Consider the following 18,767-nt stretch of genomic DNA (forward strand, 5'->3'; position numbering starts at 1 on the left):
TTAATGGGTCCCACTGAGAGTCGTTAGCAGCAAAGATTCACCAGGGGCTGATTAGAGGAGAAAACTGTGATCACTGGTAACAGGTAGGCAGAGGAAATGTGCAGGTGGCTCTGATCCCACGTTAACCCTTGATGTGTTTGATCAGGCAGAATGTCCAAGCTGGGTCACTGAGCTTCCTCAAAGGGAGATCCTTTCCCCCACATGTTTTCCAGGTCCTCCTGGGGACGTTATGTGGGTGGGCATGTGCAGTGCTCAGTGCAGGACAATGATACGACACTTTCAGGGTGTTGGCAAGGGGGACAATGAGGCCCCAGTGCCTCCTGGTAGGTCTTGGTGGCAGAGACAACAGCCATTGTCAAGAGGATGCCAACCTTATTTGGGGTGTTTGAGCTTTGGCAGTGCCTGTCCTATGCTGGTTCAAACCTGCGGCTGTGCCCATGCAGCTTGTAAACGCCCAGCCTGCTTCCTCACTTTGCTCTCACACGGGATCTCCTTCCCTTCACTAATGTCTCTCCATCCCCACTGGCTGTTCCTTGTAACACAAAGCCAAGGGATGATCCTTGCGTCCTGGTGGGTGGCCTGTTGCACCACAGCACCAGCCTTCAAGTGACATTTCCTCATTCTAATGCACAGTCTGACATTCCCAAGATGGGGATTTTCCAGGATATTTCATTTTTTCATGCGACTTCCCACTACCAAGGAAATCTCCTGGCAGCCCCACAATGTGGGGAAGAATATAACCTTGTCTATGAAGACAGAGCGGAACATGAGGAACTGGGGACTGGCCTGAAGAGAAGGGCCTGCATGTTGCAAGGGAGGCCATATGAGCCAGTGGTGCATGTTCACGTGAATAAGGCCAGACACCTATGGGGCTGCATTAGTGGTAGCATGGCTACCCAGAGGAGGGGAGCTGTTACCCTTCTCCAAGGGGGTCTTTGCGTGAAGGCAGTGGTGGGAATCAGTTTTGGGGAGCAGGTGTGAAAACCAAGGTGTCCTAGGGTGCTTGCCCACCAACCATTTCTGAAAGGCCTGATTTTTCTCTTGTTTTCCTTTTGAATGTGCTAGGAACATGGTGGCTGTGCTGGACACCCCATGCACCTTACATGGCCTAGTAGACCTGTTGTCATTTCATGAAACCAACGGTCTGCAGTGAATTATGCAAGGTCTTTGCAATGTCTGGTTCTGCAGAAGTCTGGGCGAGTGGAGCTCTAGAGGGTGGTAGGCACTGAGATGTCAGATGGCCAAGAAGATTCTCCACCTGGCTGATGCAGGAGATAGACATGGGTCTCCTCATTGGTCTCTCAGAGCAAGTAGACACTTGCACAAGTCTTGGACCAACCTTTGTCCCTTCTGAAGTGCAAAGGGGTGAGTGTGTGTGTGTAGCTGACTCTCTGCCACTATCTCCACTGACTACAATGGGACCTTGGACAAGGAACTCCCATGCACATAGCTGTTTTCTGGACCCCAAAAGTTGGGCGAACAAGTTGTCTCTCTCTTCTGAGACTGTGGAGTGTTAGATGTGCTGGCATTAGATGTCCTGCTGTACTCCTCTAGATTAGGTCCTGAAGCATGAGGAAATGGACTTGTGCTGTTCTTATCCCTGTGCATGTGTTCCGTCTGCTTATGAGATGGGAGCAGGGTCTTGCAGAGCACCTGTCTGTGCTGATCTGGTTTTGCTCTCTGGAGCTGAGGAGGGGGATTCAGCTGCAGTTCAGGCAGTAACTTCCCTCTCCCACTGCATTCCCTCAAGCAACAGTGAAGACATTTAGGTGATGAGAGGACAAGGTCCGTCTTAGTGGAAATGAGATGCCCAGAAGGGTCAGTTCAGCCCCTGACTTCACTGCACTCTTCCTCTCCCTTGCTGGAGTGGGAACTGCAGTGATTGATTCAGGTCCAGACACCTCTGTTGAAGAGAGCAAACTGGAAGAGGGGTTAGATTAATCCCTCCCAGTGATCTTCCCTCTCAAACAGAGCTGTCATGAGTGTGGCCTCTCTCCCTCTCTCTCTGTTGCAATAGTAAGTGAAGAATATTCCCACTTGCCTTCACTCCACACTTCACCAAATCCCCTTCACTGAGATCACAGTACCCATCCCCAAGTTTCCCCCGCAAATGCATGAGTCAATTTGACACCTCCATTTACACCCCTTCGTAGAACAGGACTGACTGCCCTGGAGCCCAGGCACAGAGGCAGAGCACACTCACCCAGCACAAACCAGAGGTGAAGAAAGGGATCGGAACAAGGTAAAGGAAAGATCCAATGTGGGGGTACCATGAGGAGTGGAATGGATTTTATTCAGAGAAGCTTGTTCTAACTTGTTGGTGCTTTTTCCGCATTGGAGAGTGTGCTGAATCAAGATAAAATGTCCAACAGAAGCTCCCTCAATGATTTCCTCCTCCTGGGATTGTCAGACACGCGGGAGCTGCAGCTCTTGCACTTCTCGCTCTTCCTGGCCATCTACCTGGCTGCCCTCCTGGCCAATGGCCTCATCATCACAGCCGTAGCCTGCGACCACCACCTCCACACCCCCATGTACTTCTTCCTCCTCAACCTTTCCCTCCTCGACCTTGGCTTCATCTCCACCACTCTCCTCAAATCCATGCACAATTCCCTATGGGATACCAGGGTCATCTCATACTTGGGATGCGCTGCCCAGATATTTCTGTTTGTCTTTTTCATGTCAGCAGAGTATTGTCTCCTCACAGTCATGGCCTATGACCGCTACGTTGCCATCTGCAGACCCCTGCACTACGGCACCCTGCTGGGCAGCAGAGCTTGTGTCAAAATGGCAGCAGCTGCCTGGGCCAGCGGCTTTCTCAATGCTCTCCTGCACACTGGGAACACATTTTCAATCCCTCTTTGCCAAGGCAATGTGGTGGAGCAGTTCTTCTGTGAGATCCCAAAGATCCTCAAGCTCTCCTGCTCAAATTCCTACCTCAGGGAAGTTTGGTTTCTTGTTGTTAGTGCCTGTTTAGTGTTTGGGTGTTTCATTTTCATTGTGGTGTCCTATGTGCAGATCTTCAGAGCTGTGCTGAGGATCCCCTCAGAGCAGGGCCGGCACAAAGCCTTTTCCATGTGCCTCCCGCACCTGGCCGTGGTCTCTCTCTTTGTCAGCACTGACATACTTGCCTACCTGAAGCCCTCGTCTGTCTCCTCCCCAGCTCTGGATCTTGTGCTGTCCATTCTGTACTCCGTGGTGCCTCCAACAGTGAACCCTCTAATCTACAGCATGAGAAACAAGGAGCTCAGGGACACACTGGAAAAGATGGTTCAATGGATATGAGGTCATTGCCAATAACTGCCCCACATTCATTCACTAATCAGAATATCCCTCATCAAGGATGTGTGTTATTTGCTTCTTAGTTTTCTCTTGTACATCCATCTCAGACAAATATAATAAGGAAGTAAATAAGTACATCCACTTCATTGCATGTCTCCTTGGGAACCTCTCATTTTAACTGGACCCACATCCTGTGTTGAAGCAGGAAGCCAGGCTTCTTCCCCCTTCTCCCGCAGAGAGGGGGGACCTCAGAGCCCACTGCTCGAGCTCCCTCACACGCCCCTCATGCAATGAGGAGAGTTTCCTTGTGCAGTGTCTCTTCCAGAACTGGCCCCAAGGGAGCTCAGGGGGACAGGGTTAGGCTCAGACGAGTACAGACGGGGTGAGACCATGGGCCCCATGTCCATTAGGAGAGCTCAGCTGCCCCAGGCACCATCAGGGTATCATCTCAAACCTCTCTCCTGTCATGGTGGCAGCCAGATGTCACTGTGGGCTCTTCCCTTCTGTCTCCAGTGCTGTAACATTACAAGTGGAGGGACAGTGGAGGGGAGGAGACTCGGGCAGTAGCTTGTGGGGACAGACCCTCTGCTTGACAATGTCACCCCCACACTCCCGCAGCAGGCATTTCCTCACTTTTTCCGCAGCCTTTTAATGGGGACTGCAGCTTTCTGGAGATACATCCCAGCAGAGCAGGACTTTCTCTTTTTAGAGTTCTTCTCTTATTTCCATGCTGTGCTTCTGTGCTCTGTTGTGTGGATATTGCCCAGGAGTTCTCATAACCTGGTGATGACAGGGTTGTGTTTCCATGTGAACGTGTCCTGGAAGCACAGGCAGGACCAGGCACTGGGCACCCTTCTGTCAGTCCTGGACTCCAGACTAACATTTCCTGTAATTAAAGGGCATCTCCTCTGTGATATGTCTGAAACCAGGTATTTATTCACAGGATGGCTGCAATATGTCCAAGGTGGGGTGTAACTGCAAAAGGGCCTATCTTCTGGTTGTAAGATCCATGGCTTCCAGCGATGAGCTCAGAGTCCCCAGATGAATAGGGATTAGACTGGATTCATGGTTCATCTCTCAGTGACCAGTGGAGATAGGGAACGGTCTCTGAAGTGTCTACCTAGGACTTTCCCAGAGGAGACCATGTGGATGATAGATGCTTCTGGAGGGGCTCCCAGGAGAGGTCAGGGGATTTCGAGGGAGAGCATGTGCCTGGCGACAGGAAATGAGTGAAGCTTCACAAAATGCGGGACGATCGACAGTGGGGCAAGAAGAAGGTAGAGCACTAAATCCAGGTGTACATATCACAGAATCACAGAATGGTTGAGGTTGGAAGAGACTTAGGGAGATCATCTAGTTCAACACTCCTGCACAAGGAGGGACACCTAGAACACATTGCACAGGGTCGTATCCAGGTGGGTTTTAAGTATCTCCAGAGGAGGACACTCCACAACCTCTCTGGGCACCCTGTTCCAGGGCTCTGTCACCCTCACAGTAAAGAAGTTCTTTCTCACATGGCAGTGGAACTTCCTGTGTTTTAGTTTATATCCATTACCCCTTGTCCTGTCATTGGCCACCACCCAAAAGAGTTTGGCCCCATCCTTTTTACATTCTCCCCTCAGATATTTATACATGTTGATAAGATCCCTTCTCAATTTTCTCTTCTTCAGACTAAACAGGTCCAGCTCGCTTAGTGTTTTCTCATGCAAGACATGCTCCAGTCTCTTAATCGTCTTTGTTGCTCTACACTTGACCCTTTCTAGAAGTGCCACATCCCTCTTGAACTGGGGAGCCCAGAACTGCACACAGTACTCCAGGTGTGGCCTCACCAGAGGTGAGGAGAGGGGCAGGATCTCCTCCCTCAACCTGCTGGCAACGCTCCTCCTGATGCAGCCAGGATTCCATTGGCCTTCTTGGCCACAAAGGCACATTTTTGGCAACTGGTTAACTTGTTGTCAACCTGGTCTGCCAAATCCCTCTCTGTGGAGCTGCTTTCCAGCAGTTCAGCCCCTTATCTGTACAGAGCTATTCCTGTCCAGGTACAGGACCCTTAACTTGTCCTTGTTGAATCCCATAAGGTTCCTCTCTGCCCATCTCTCCATCCTGTTCCATCTCCATCCTCTGAATGGCAGCACAGCCCTCTGGAGTGTTGGCCCCTCCACCCAGTTTGGCATTGTCCACAAACTTGCTGAGAGTGCACTCTGTCCCCTCATCCAAATCATAGATGAATAAAGTTGAACAGCGCTGGAAGCAGGACTGACCCCTGGGGGACACTGCTAGCGACAGGCCTCCACTTAGACTCAGCTCCATTTATCACAACCTTCAGAGTTCTGCCATCCAGCCAGTTCCAGGAAGATTCATGGACTCCTTGCACAGAGGGTGGAAGAGGCCTCAGGAGATCTCTAGCCCAATCTCCTTGCTCACAGCCTGGTCAGCCGTGGTGTCACACCAGCTTGCTCTGTTTTCATGCACTCTGGTCTTGGAAACCTCTAAGGGAGGAGACTACACAATCTCTCTGGACAAGCAATTCCAGTGTTTCATCACAGGGTAAGTGCTCCAGCTCCCCAACTCTAGTGAGGGTCCTTGGCCTAATTTGCTCCCAGTTATCAACATCTTTCTTGTTCCAGGAAACCACACTTGGATGCAGTGTTCTCCATGTGGTCTAATGAACAGTGATTAAAGGCATTCACCATTTCCCTTGACCTCCTGGCTGTGCTGCTGCTCATAGCACCATGATTCTTACGGCCTCCTTTGCTGCCAGGGAATGCTGCTGTCTCGTGTTTTCCCTCTGTCCCCCAGGATGCTCAGGTCTCTTCCAGAGAGCTGCTGCCCCGAGCTCTCTCAGCGTCTCCTCACAGGAGAGATCCTCCAGTCCCTTGATCATTTTTGTAGTCCCACACTGGACTCTCTCCAGTAGTTCCATGTTCATTTTGTAGTGGAGAGCCCAGAACTGGAAATAGGACTCCTCATGTGACCTCAGCAGGGCTAAGTAGAGGGCCAAAGTCGCCTCCCTCCATCTGCTGCCAACACTTCCTAACACACCCCAGGCACCTCTCCGTGAGCATTCTGAAATGAGGCAGAGTGACTTAGCAATAACATCCACCAGCTACTGCAGCACTCTTGAGTACATCCCAATCTCCAGAAAGTTGAACGAGTTTTCCTGAGTATTGGTGCAGACCATCTTTGTGCTTGGCTGGTGTTGTTCTTAAAGACCTGTTGGCCTTCCTGAACTCTTGGGCCCTTCAGAGCGGCCTTCTATGGAATCTCCCACCTGTCCCCTGAGGAGTCCGCTGAACAGGTCAGACCTCTTCCTCTGAAGTCCAGGGTCTCTGCTCCACTCCTGTCCTTCCTCTACTGGACCTGGAAATCTGCTCTTCTTACAATCACTGAAGGAAAAGATGACACTGACTATTCCATCCCTGATGCTTTCCCTGATCTTTTTCCCTCCCCACTCCCCCACTCCCAAATAAGAGCCAGGGCCTTTGATCAACAGACTTTCTCACGTTGATTAAAAGGAGCTGTCATCCACCTGCTCACCCTGACTGCATGGTCTGTAGCTCCCATCATGATGTCACCCTTAATCTGATGCTCACCCACAAGCACCTGCCCAAAGCATTGCCCATCTCATGGAAGCTCTGCATACATCTGAGCTGCCCCTCCACATAAAACAGCCTCCTCCTCCTTCCTGGCAGTCTCCCCTGAAGAGCTTTTACCCCAGCAGCACAGACCTCCAGTTGTGTGAGTGGTCCTAATGCATCTCAGTTATTTCAGAGCCATGCTGACATGGAGAGCAGGTGGCAATGTAAGTGGTGAGAGGAGGTTCCCACTAAGAGAGCAAAGCCTGCAATGCCCAAGACCAGGGAGAAACAAAGTATGGCTGTGCAGGAATGGCAGGAGAGGGCTTTGTTGTCTGAGCTGATTTGTAGCACTTTGTAGCTTGTGATAGAGGTGAGCCAATCTCCAGACAGCACAAGGCATCACTGAAGGTGTTCTTGGGCTTGAGCCAGCTGTGATCCAGCCATCCTGGGGTCATCATTAGCCCCATCATATCATCCCGGGTGAAAAGAGGTTCTGTAGTAGCAAAGCGAGAAGCTTTTAAGAGAGCAGAGACCACAGCAGACACCTTGGTGTGACGTGCCTCTCCCATTTATGGAGCCTGCTCGGCTGCAGTAGGGATGGACTTGGCCCAAAGGCAGTGGTGGGATCCAGTTGTTTGGGCTCTGCTAGGGAACCTGAGATGCCCTGGGGCACTTTTCCAGCTCCAGCTCCAAAGGGACATGGCTTCCCATAGATCCCGTGCTGTGTCTGCTGGAGGAGACGTTTGGTTATGCTGGACAACACAGGCATCTGTCTTGGCCCAGCCTGCCTGTTCCTGTGTCACTGAATGATATGTCTGCACTGAATTATACTAACTTTTTGCACTGTGATGATCTGCCTGGATCTCTGCTTTATATTGCATGGTCCTCACATAGTAGTGGAAGGCATCTGGAGTCATTTGGGATGGCAAAAGGTATTTCCAACCTAGTCTTGTCCCGAAGTTCCATGAGAATGTGGATCTTAGATTTGCTCCAGGAGAGCAAACAGACATGGGCACATTTTTGGTACCTCCTCTGCCTCTTCAACTGTCCCCAGCTGTTTGTATGTCATCATCTGACTCCCACCCTCCATCACCAGTGATTTCAAGGGGAACTTAGTGAAGGAGGTCCCATGCAGATGTCAGTGCTGTGCACACTTCAGCGTGGGGAAGCAGAATCCCACCTTCTGCGTGTTTGTGGAGTTCAGGGGAGGAATGTTAATCCCATCCCAGACCAAGGGCTTCAGAACCAGCATGGGATGCCCTGATTGACTCATCTGAATCAATGAGCCGCCTTCTTGCCCCTGTCTCAGTGTCCTGCCTACAGGGTCTTCCTAACTAGGTACTTCCAGAGTGGGACCTTTCTAACTTGCATAGATAGTCATCCTCTTGATGAAACAGATGGCAAGTTGGGAATCCTTCTTTCTCTACTCATTAGGAAAAGACAACAAGTGATTATTTTAGTTTATTTAACAAAAATTGCCCAGGAGGAGGGAACACAAGGGACAGAGAAATTGGTGAGTTCAGCTGGGCCTCTGCTCCTGAGCGGGGCCAGGCTCCTGGGACGGAGGCAGCTCATGGCAGCCTGGCAGCACTGCCCAGAGACAGCTGAGTGCAGGAGCAGCTCCTGTGCCAAGAGCAGCAGGGCTGCGGGCACTGCCTGCTGCTGCGGACAGGGGAGGAGAGAAGGCAGCGAGAGGGGAACGGCAGTGTGGAGCGGGAGGACAGAGCAGAGCTCACTGAAGGAAGAAATCTTCACAAGCCCTTGTGTGGTAAGTCTCTGGCTGCAGGGCAATGCTGCTGAGGTTTCTGGAGGGATCTTCTGAACCCATCCCACCCCATGACTGATAGGACTTGTCTCTCCTGGAGTATCCAGGCCATGGCAGGAGAAGGAGCTGATTCAGCTCAGGGATTCCCTGATGCACCTTCACAGGGCAGGGCATGCTGCTCCTTTCTTCCAGGTATCGCTGCAGGGGTGTCAAGTGCTGGGTGTGCACATAGGTCTCTCCAGGTTTCTGAATCAGAGCAGCATCCCTGCACCCGAGGGAGCACCGTGGGCAGTGACTCTGCTGCCTGCAAGGGTCAGTGCTGCACAGAGAAGCTCTGGCAGGGCTGGCTCCCAATCAGCCAGGATCATCTCCCTGTTGACACTGTGCTGCCTCGGTCAAGTCTGCTCACCTTGTTCATGTGCAGGACATGTCCCAAGAGTCTTTTTAAGAGGAACATCAAGAGAAGGGCTACTTCCAAGGGCAGGAACTTTCCTCTACCTGTCTGCACTTTCAGTTATCTCCCTAACTCCTGCAGGGAGAAAAGTGTATTCTGTTTTGCCAAGGTAGTGGACTCAAGCCTTCCCTCTCAGAGATCAATAGGTCTGTGAGAAACTTTATAGAGCCTCTTCCACCCACCTTAGTCTGCAGACAGCATCAGCATCACCTTTGTGCAATTTATTTTACTTGCTCCATAAAGTGCCTGCGCAGCGATGCCCCTGGACAGTGCCCTGTCCCCAGAGGCTTGTGTAGGGCAGAACTGAGCACACAAAAGTGATGTCTCTGTGAGCACAGACTGACAAAAATTGTTGGGACAGAGTAAGGTGCCATCAGGGACTGCTGTGGGCAGCAGAGATGGTCAGGTAAGGAGAGGGAAGTGCCCTCCATGATGGGAGGATGGATTTGGGGAAGTCCTGCTCAGTCCTTCCAATGCAGACACCTTCCTCTGAGCAAGCCCTGCCACGTCTCCTCTGCCACCCAGCAGCCTCTCTGCCCTGACAGCCTTGGGGTCCAGGGTATCAGCCCACTCCACCACAGCCAGATCCCTGGCAAAGGACAGGGGCATCCCTCCTGCTATGGGCACATTTCCTGCTGCCCAATATAGGGGCTTCAGATGCATGGCCTGCAGTGTCACCATCTGTGAGGTAGCATGCCCACATAGGTGAGGTAAGGGTGTTCCTGAGTGCCCCTCTGCCTGTCTTTCCTTTCTCCCCTTGGCAGAAGGATCGCAGGATTGCTCCTTGTTTCCCCTCCTGTTCTTCTCTTGGGCTCCCTGGGGTTGCAGAGTTTTCAGATGCAGGTCAGACACCTACCCTGCAAGCTGTGGAAGAGAGGAATACGCATGGGAGTGACGCGTCTCCAGTCCCCACTAACCTGTGCAACTCCAGGAAATGTAGCCCAGGGGTTTAGGAACTGAGTTAACTCTCCCTTAAGCGGAGGCCATCTTCAATGCAACTTCATTTGACCCTTTTGCCTGTAATGTCTTAACAGACTTGGAGGTGCCCTCAGGAGGGACATTGCTGCCTCCTGCCATCTCTGTGATGTCCAGGAGACCTCTGAAGAATCTGTTACAGAGACTGAGAGTATGAAAAAACGGTTTGGAAAGCGCATATGGGCAGCTGAAAAGAGCCCTGCATGTTCTTGGCTAGAAGTGAAGCTTGGAGACCTCCCTCAGGTGCCCTGAGAAAGGGAGAGAAGTTGGAGATCGGAGGTTTTGAAACTGGACTTGTCTGCTCTTAGGAGGGGCTGGGTTCTTTCTAGGGCAATTGATTAGGGTGATCATCATGCACCTCAATGAGGTTTGGGCACACAACAGCTGCAATCAAGGCTAATAGGCAGAGCTCTCCTCACTCTGCATAACATGACTATAAGTCCATTTTCTCACGATTCCCAATAGAAACGCGGAAAATTTCTGCCTCTGAGGAACACTCTGCAGAGGTGAGAGGGGCATCCCAAAGAAAATACATGTCAAAAATAAATGTCAAAAATCCCCAAATTGTGCTCTCAATACACGTTCATTAGAAAGTGTGCTGTAGATACTGAAAAGCCCTTTTAAAATCTGAGAAATTGTGAATCTCAGAGCTCATCATCCCTCTTGTCTCCTTCCCTCCCTCTACTGCAGGGCTGGACAGAGTTCTCTGGAGCCCATGGGGAGTTGCCCTTGCTCCTCACAGCACATTCAGCCACCCCACACTGAGGTTCAAGGAAGGGAGCTGCACAAAAATCTCCATGAAGAGAGGCAATATGGGCAGTGTATTAGAACTGGAACAAGTTAGGAGATATTTAACTTTAAAAATCTGGGATAACTGCTTAATATCTTTTCTTTTCTGAACAATCCAGAAAGCTTGGAGAGAGTGAAATGTCCAACAGCAGCTCCCTCAACGAGTTCCTCCTCCTGCCATTCGCAGATATGCAGGAGCTGCAGCTCTTGCACTTCTCGCTCTTCCTGGCCATCTACCTGGCTGCCCTCCTGGCCAACGGCCTCATCATCACAGCCATAGGCTCTGATCACCACCTCCACACCCCCATGTACTTCTTCCTCCTCAACCTCTCCTTCCTTGACCTCGGCTCCATCTCCACAACTGTTCCCAAAGCCATGGCCAATTCCCTGATGGACACCAGGGCCATTTCCTATTCAGAATGTGCTGCCCAGGTATTTTTCTTGTTCTTCTTGTTTGGAGGAGAGTTTTCTATCCTCACAGTCATGGCCTATGACCGCTACGTTGCCATCTGCAGACCCCTGCACTACAGGACCCTCCTGGGCAGCAGAGCTTGTCTCAAAATGACAGCAGCTGTGTGGGCCAGTGGCTTTCTCTATGCTCTCCTGCACACTGGGAACACATTTTCCCTACCCCTCTGCCAAGGCAATGTGGTGGAGCAGTTCTTCTGTGAGATGCCCCAGATCCTCAAGCTCTCCTGCTCAGATTCCTACCTCAGGGAAGTTGGGCTTCTTGGGGTTAGTGCCTGTTTATTCTTTGGGTGTTTCATTTTCATTGTGGCGTCCTACGTGCAGATCTTCAGAGCTGTGCTGAGGATCCCCTCTGAGCAGGGCCGGCACAAAGCCTTTTCCATGTGCCTCCCACACCTGGCTGTGGTCTCCCTGTTTGTCATTACTGTATTGTTTGCCCACCTGAAGCCCCCCTCCATCTCCTCCCCACTTCTAGATATGGTTGTGTCCATTCTGTACTCTGTGGTGCCTCCAGCCCTGAATCCCCTCATCTACCCCTCATCTACAGCATGAGGAACAAGGAGCTCAAGGAGGCACTGAAGAAACTCATTCAGTGGGTAACAGGTCAGTGGTAAAAACTGTTTCCTTGACTCATCTGGATAACTGCCATCAAAGCTGTATTTTATCCATTTCTTTCTTTTTTACTTCTTTTACATCCATCTTAAAATACTGAATAATAAAATAAAGATACCTAGTTTTTGTCACGTCTGCACAGGAATCTCTCATTTAAACACTTAAACATAGACCATGATAAAGCAGGAAGCCAGGCTTTCCCCTTCACTAGCAGAGAGGGGGGATTCTCTGAGCCGCTTCTTTGAGCTCCCTTGGATGTGCCCAGTGCAGGGAGGAGAGTTTCCCTCTGCAGCGTCTTTTCCAGCACTGACACCAAGGGACCTCTGGGGTACAGAGTCACGGCGGGACAAGGGCAGGTGGGCTGAGACCAGGGGTCCAGTGTTGTTTAGGAGATCTCAGCTTTTGTGCCTATGGCTAGAGTGTGATCTCAAATTTCGCTAATATGAGAGAAATGGCAACCAAGTGTCACCACAGCTTTCCATGATTCCATGCAAAGCTCCAACACACAAACACTAAACAAGAGTGAATTGAAGGAAAGTCTAGAGGCAGCCTTCCCATGGCAGTTCATCTTTCCTGAAGACACATTCCAGGAGGGAAGCAGGACTTTCTCTATTTAGAGCTGACCTCCTCATTTCTGTGCTGTCCTTCCATGCTTTATTCTGCAGATACGGCCCAGGAACTCTCATAACCTGGTAGACAGGCTTGCTTTTCCTCATACCTGGGGAGAACAGGCAGGACCAGTCCTTGGGCTCCCTTAAGTCACAGCTGGACTCCAGAATACATTTCCATAATAAAAGGGGATCTTCCCTATGATGATCCTGAGTCTGGCCTCTCTTTAGAAACTGGAATCAAAAAATATGCCCAAGGGTGTGCAATCACAAATGGGCCTGCTCTTCTGCTTGTGAACTCCATGAGATCCAGGGGATGACCTCAGCATTACAGGGTGATCTGTTAGCCTCAATCTAGGGTTCATCTCTCAGTGACCACTGCAGACAGGCAATGGTCTCTGCATTGCCTGTGCCAGGCTGCCCCACACGTGACTGTGCTGATGAGAGAACCCCCAGGGGATCTCCAGGCACAGTGTTTGCCTGGGAGTGGGCACTGAGTGCAGCTTTAACGAAACAGGGATGACTCACAGTGCAGGGAGCAGAAGGTAGAGCACTAAACCCAGGTGCACATGGGGAAAGGAGGGCTCTGCAATTGCCAGAGAGGCAGTGGGGACCCAGGAGGCCCAGGGAAGGGGCAGGGGAGGGCGATTCCTGCACCTGCAGTGAAACACCACAGCCTGGAGCTAGTGGCCACCCAAAGACATCTCCTGCCATTGCAATATTGTGGGGGCACTCTGAGTACCATCAGACCTCAGCCACCAGTATCAGTGGCCACAAGGGAACACTGATGGCTCATGCTCAATTTGTTGTCAACCACGATTCCCAGGTCCCTTTTTTTGGAGCTGCTCTCCAACAGGTCAACCCCCAGCCTGTCCTGGTGCATGGGGTTATTCCTCCCTAGCTGCAAGACCCTGCACTTGCCCATGTTGAACTTCATGAGGCTCCTCTACCCCCAACTCTCCAGGCTGTCCAGGTCCCTCCTAAAGCCTGCACAGACCTCTGGGCTATCAGTCATTCCTCCCACTTTTCTATCCTCAGAAAACTTGCTGAGGGTGCACTCTGTCCCTTCAGGTCACTGATTAATAAACTGAACAGGTTTTGACTGACTCCTGATACCAAGAGTTGCAGGTCTCCAACTAGGCTCTGCACCACTGATCACAACCCTAAAGCCTAAACCCCAAACCCAGCTGCTCACATGGAGGTGACCTCACAGGTGCAAACCCACCACATCCCTGCTGCTGCCTGTGGCCTTCAGAGACAGCAGCTTCCTCAACCCCCTTCCCCACACAGGAACCACTGCTGCCCTCTCAGCTCCTCTCACCACAGAGACCCCCCACCCACCGCCCACGCCTGCCTGCCTGCTGCCAGCCAATCAGGCACTCACAAAGACATGACGTCACAGCGCCGTCCCGCCCAGCTCTCTGGCCCTGCCCTCCAGGGCAGCAATGGCCTCCCCAGCCCTTCCCCGCCAGGAGCCCAGCCCGGGCTCAGCAGCTGCTCCGCGGAGATGATCTCAGCAGCGCAGAGCCCCGCAGGGCCCGGCTGCTGCCCAATGAGGCGCTGCGGGAGCGGTGACCTCACAGTCACCAGCCAGAGCCAGCCCTGCTGCTGCCCAATCAGCTCTGCCCGCAGCGGGGACCTCCCAAGCAGCAGCCACGCCCTCTCCCTGCAGCTGGCCTATCAGGGGCTGCGGCAGCAGTGACCTCCTCGTGCCCAGCGCAGCCATTGGCTGTGAGGCCCCGCGGGGCTCCTGGCTGTGCTGGGGGCTGTGCGGGGCCGGGGCAGGGAGGGGAGCCCAGCTCGGGGCTGCGGGTGCTGGGGGTGCTGGTGTGGGGGCCTGGGGGGCTGTGTGAGCTGCTGTGTTGGGCTCAGCCAGCACTGCCCACCCCGGCGTGGGGGAGAAGAGGGGCAGCCAGTGCCAGGGAAACCTGCCCTGGATTCTCTCCTTCTGCCCCCAGCACCCACACAAGGGTTGGAGCTGCCCCATGGGAGCCTTGGGGCTCGGGGAAGCCCCAGCCCCAGGAGTCCTGGCTGCCACATTGTCCCCTGAGCAAGATGGGACCCTCAGGGAGGACTCTTGTGGCAGCCTCCAGCCCTGTGCAGCTACTGCCACAGCCTGGGATCCACGGGGGTCTTTGCAGTGACAGTTTCCATGTGACCCCCTCGGGAAGGAGCTCCCGATGCTGGGGGCCTTGGTGGAGAGCAGCAGGATCACTGGGAACAAGAACTGGGGTCCAGGCTGTGGGTTTTGATCCAGCAGTCCCTATCTCACTCATCAGTCCCCATCTCATTTGACTCCATCAGGAGTTTGTTAAGTGACCAGCTCCCTGCTTTGCAGCTGATGAAGTTGGGCAACATCCCTGCAACCTCCCTTCCAGCTCTTCCTCATCTCTGCATAGTCCTGGGGACCATCTTAAAGAAGAAAACCCACACCTCCCTGAGACCCTGTCAGGGATGTGGCTTTCCAAGTCACTGCCAAAGGAAGGATTTCTTTGGGTTGCTTATTTAGTCTGTGGCAGCTCATCAGTGATGCTGTGAGCCCAGCTCTGCATGCTGTGGGTCTTGTCCCATTCTCTCCCCTTTCTCCTGTGCATCTACTTAAGTCTTCCATTCCCACGTGTCCTGTTTAACGTGACAATTTCCAACATCCCCTTCAGGGCACTCTCTGGACACATTGTGACTCATCCCGATACTCTGTTCACTCAGAGACCCAGTGGCTGGTTTGCCCTTTAGGGAGGTTAAAGCTTACTCTGTCTTTCTGCAGTCTGCCCCATTAGCCAAGTCCTTGCTGTATGTACGGATTGTATGGAGTTAGCATACATTCAAAGAGTGTCATTATTTGACATGAAACTATACTCTGCTTTATTTTTTTGTTTGTTTCTTTGTAACTAAAACAAGATCCCCCTGTGCCTGTTGGCAGCCAGTTGTCTAAGTAAAGCAGGTGAGAATTGGGGCAGGTGAGCTATAACATTGAGTGCAGACGTAGGTGGACTAATGCTGGCTTTCAACAGGAGTGATTTAAATTCCTGAGAGGCTGATGAGGGAAATGGTAGGGCTGGGGAGATGGGGAGGAAGATTGTGCATATAGTGCCTGATCTCTGGGACGCTGCTTTTCCTACATGTGCTGCCTTCATTAGGAGTTGCTCTGGATAGCTATGAATTGGATGGTGTGCTGTCACCTATTCTTTAGAATAATAATAGAAAACTTTAAAAAGATGAAATACTTGTATATGATTGTTGTCTTCAGCTTTCAGCTACCATCCCCAAAACTCTCCAATTAGCCATGGACACTTGAAGGAAATAGCAGGGAGAGTTCTGGTGTATCAGGGCTTTTTGCTTTTTAATCAGCTCCATGCAGTACTTGGAGCTGAGTCCATGAATTGCAGCTATTGAAAGGAGACTGAAGAAATCTGTGAAGAAGTCAAAATCAGAAGGAAACCCTAAAGTTTTGTAGAGCATTAATGGATCCCACTGAGGCCATTAACTACAATAACTCACCAGGGGCTGGTTAAAGCTAAAAAATGTAATCATTGGTAATAGTTAGGTAGAGAAAATACTCAGGTGGCTCTGATGTCGAATACACCCTTGATGTGTTTTGTCAACACATTGGCCAAGCACAGGCAGAGAAACCCTGGGAAGGGAGATCCTTTCCTCCATGTGTTGCCCACATCCTCCCTGTATCAGTGTTTGGGTGAGGGTGTGCAATGCTGAGTGCAGGACAAACTCATGACACCTCCCAAGGTCCCCAGAAGGATAAAGGGGACAAAGAAGTCCTGATGATTCCTGATAGGCCTCGGTGACAGACACAACAGCCATAGTCAAAAGGATAAAGACCTCCATTCTGTTGGGACCTTGGCAGTGCCCTTGGCCATCTCTACCACAGGTCATCCTAGACCTGCTCCTGCGTCCCTGCAGACTATGGACACCCAATCTGCTTCCCCAGCAAGTTCTCACAAGAGGTTCTCCTTCCCTTCATTGAGAGCTTTTCCATCCTCAGTGTCTGTTTCTTGAAACACAAAGCCATGGGTGGTGACAGACTCGCTCTGGGTGCCCTGTAGCACCACTGCTCTACCCTTCAAGTGATATTTCTTCATCCTATTGCCCAATCTGAGCTTCCCAAGCTGTATTTTGGTCCTGTTTCCTCTTTTCATGCTGCCTCCCACTACCAAGGAAATTTCTTGGCAGCCTCACAATGTGGGGACGAATATAACCTTGTGTGTCACGACAGAGTGGAACGTGAGGAACTGAACGACAGGCCCGAGTCGGGGTTGACGTAGAGATGAATATGGCACTGCCTTTGCAGTGCACAACACTCACCTGTAGAATTGCTCATGCCAGCTTGCACGGAGGATTATTAAACTGTAACGTTTTTAAGCTCTCATTCAACTGTTTTTGACCTTGAAGCGAACTCTCACATCTGAGGCCTGGGCTCTGACCAGATCCCCATCCCACATGATAGGGAAAGTATGCCACATCAGATGTTACCGCTCACAAACGAAATGCAAGTTATCATGATTTGCTGATTTGGTTCTATAAAAGATGGACACTCTTGCTGAGATTTTGGAGACCTCACGGGTGGATGCACCACGTAAGACCTCCCAGTTGCTGGGAAGGTTCTCCAAATCCTCGCCGCAACAGGGACTCCCCAGTGACTGCGGATCTGTATGACAGTAAAATATTTAAGCAATTGGTGATGTATCTTTTAATCACTATTCTAATATACTAATGGTTAGGTGCATTACCTTGCTTATTTTGTCTGTTGCTAAAACCAGTGTGTAATAACCTTATTTTGTTAAATGTATCATTCTGTACTGCCTTAATATTAATAGTGAAATAAGACCATTCTTTCCAGTGGGGTCTGGTTCTTTCCATCGCTCCATCTGCCCCAGAGCTGTGCCGGTGCTCTTCTTTCTCATCGTGCTCCTTTGCATGCCCCAAGCCCCTGGCCCTTATGGCCCTGCGTAGCAAGTGTGTGTTACAAGCAGGATGCAAATTATTGTCTGATGACTTTTAAAAGAAGGGAAAGATGCCTCTTCTCTTGCTGCTCTCCCAGAAAAAGCAGCCCAGCCTGAACCAGGCAATGCCTGTAACAAGACCAAGCAAGGCAGAGCAAGGTCCTTCCTTGCGCTCAGCTTCTTCTATTCCCAGTTGTCACTTTGACCATGCAGGTGGCAGGTGAAGTTGTCTGAGGTGGGAAACACAGGAATAACACCAGAGGAGAAACTGCCACTTGTGCACTTTGAGATGTGATCGTGACACATGCAATGGTGCAGTGTGACAAACAGAGAAGGGGTAAAGGGAAGCAAGCTAACCATCAGGAGGCATGAAAGCAGTGCGAGATGCAGTGCCATAAATGCAGCTTTCCAATATGAGTCCCTTTTTGCATTTATCAGGCGGTGCTCAGAGAGTGTCTGATGTGTGAAGGTCGCTTGCCAAGGGCCAGAGGTACAAGCAGTGTAACTCAAGGGACTCAATTTCTCCCAGTTCACGGAGCTCTGTCAGACGTGGGCACTGAACAGTGCAAGAGAGTCGCCTCAGAGCGCATGGTTTTGTGGGTGTCCAGTGTGCTGAAGTGAGCCCTACTCAGATCCTCCTCCAGGAAGGGAAAGTCTTCCTTTCTCCATTTCTCCATGGTCTCCAGGGCCTAGGATTCCTGAGGGTCACTCTTAGCGCTAAAGCCTGAGGCAAAGGTGGCCTTTTCTGTGTCCTCTCTCACCATGGGTCTTGGCCCATTTAGCAGTAGGCCCGTATTTTCCCTAGCCCACCTTTTGTTCCTGCTATATTGTTGTATTGTATTTTAAATAATTATTTATTATTATTTTATCAGGAAGATAAGAGTAAAAATTCATAAAGAAATAAATGAAGAGCACATGTTTCATGTTAAGTACATGGGAATGACACGTGACGGCACACAGGACAGTTTTTGGCACTGACATTGTGCCCATTGAGGAAGTTTCCTCAGTGCCTCCTTGAGCTCCTTGTTCCTCATGCTGTAGACAAGGGGGTTCAGTGCTGGAGGCACCACTGAGTACCGAATAGCCAGTACAGAGAGATCCAGAGCTGGGAAGGATATGGAGGGGGGAGAGGGGGGAATAAAGTGGCTAAGGGTGACATTTCACTGCCCGTGTGACCGGGGGTAGGAGTCAGACCCAACCAAATGGGTATCACAACCTCTAATCCCTCCAGGGGACTGCAGATGACTGCACAGTCCTGGACACCTGGACTGCAGAGCATTTCCA

General features: G+C 51.2%; 1 protein-coding gene across 1 annotated transcript; it reads left to right on the forward strand.

The window, feature by feature from the left end:
• The first annotated feature begins 2,361 nt into the window (after window positions 1-2,361).
• LOC148591568 (olfactory receptor 14A16-like) lies at window positions 2,362-3,282 on the forward strand. The gene has a single exon (XM_088537300.1). It carries the CDS (start codon window positions 2,362-2,364, stop codon window positions 3,280-3,282), a length of 921 nt encoding a protein of 306 aa, XP_088393426.1.
• Window positions 3,283-18,767: the final 15,485 nt, after the last annotated feature.

Source organism: Tinamus guttatus, unplaced genomic scaffold, assembly GCF_059628265.1.
Source record: "Tinamus guttatus ecotype Peru unplaced genomic scaffold, ASM5962826v1 Tinamus_guttatus_pri_ptg000743l, whole genome shotgun sequence".
Classification (NCBI taxonomy): domain Eukaryota; kingdom Metazoa; phylum Chordata; class Aves; order Tinamiformes; family Tinamidae; genus Tinamus; species Tinamus guttatus.

Coding starts and splice junctions, on each gene's coding strand:
- LOC148591568 (XM_088537300.1), top strand. CDS start 2,362: ATGTCCAACAGAAGCTCCCTCAATGATTTCCTCCTCCTGGGATTGTCA.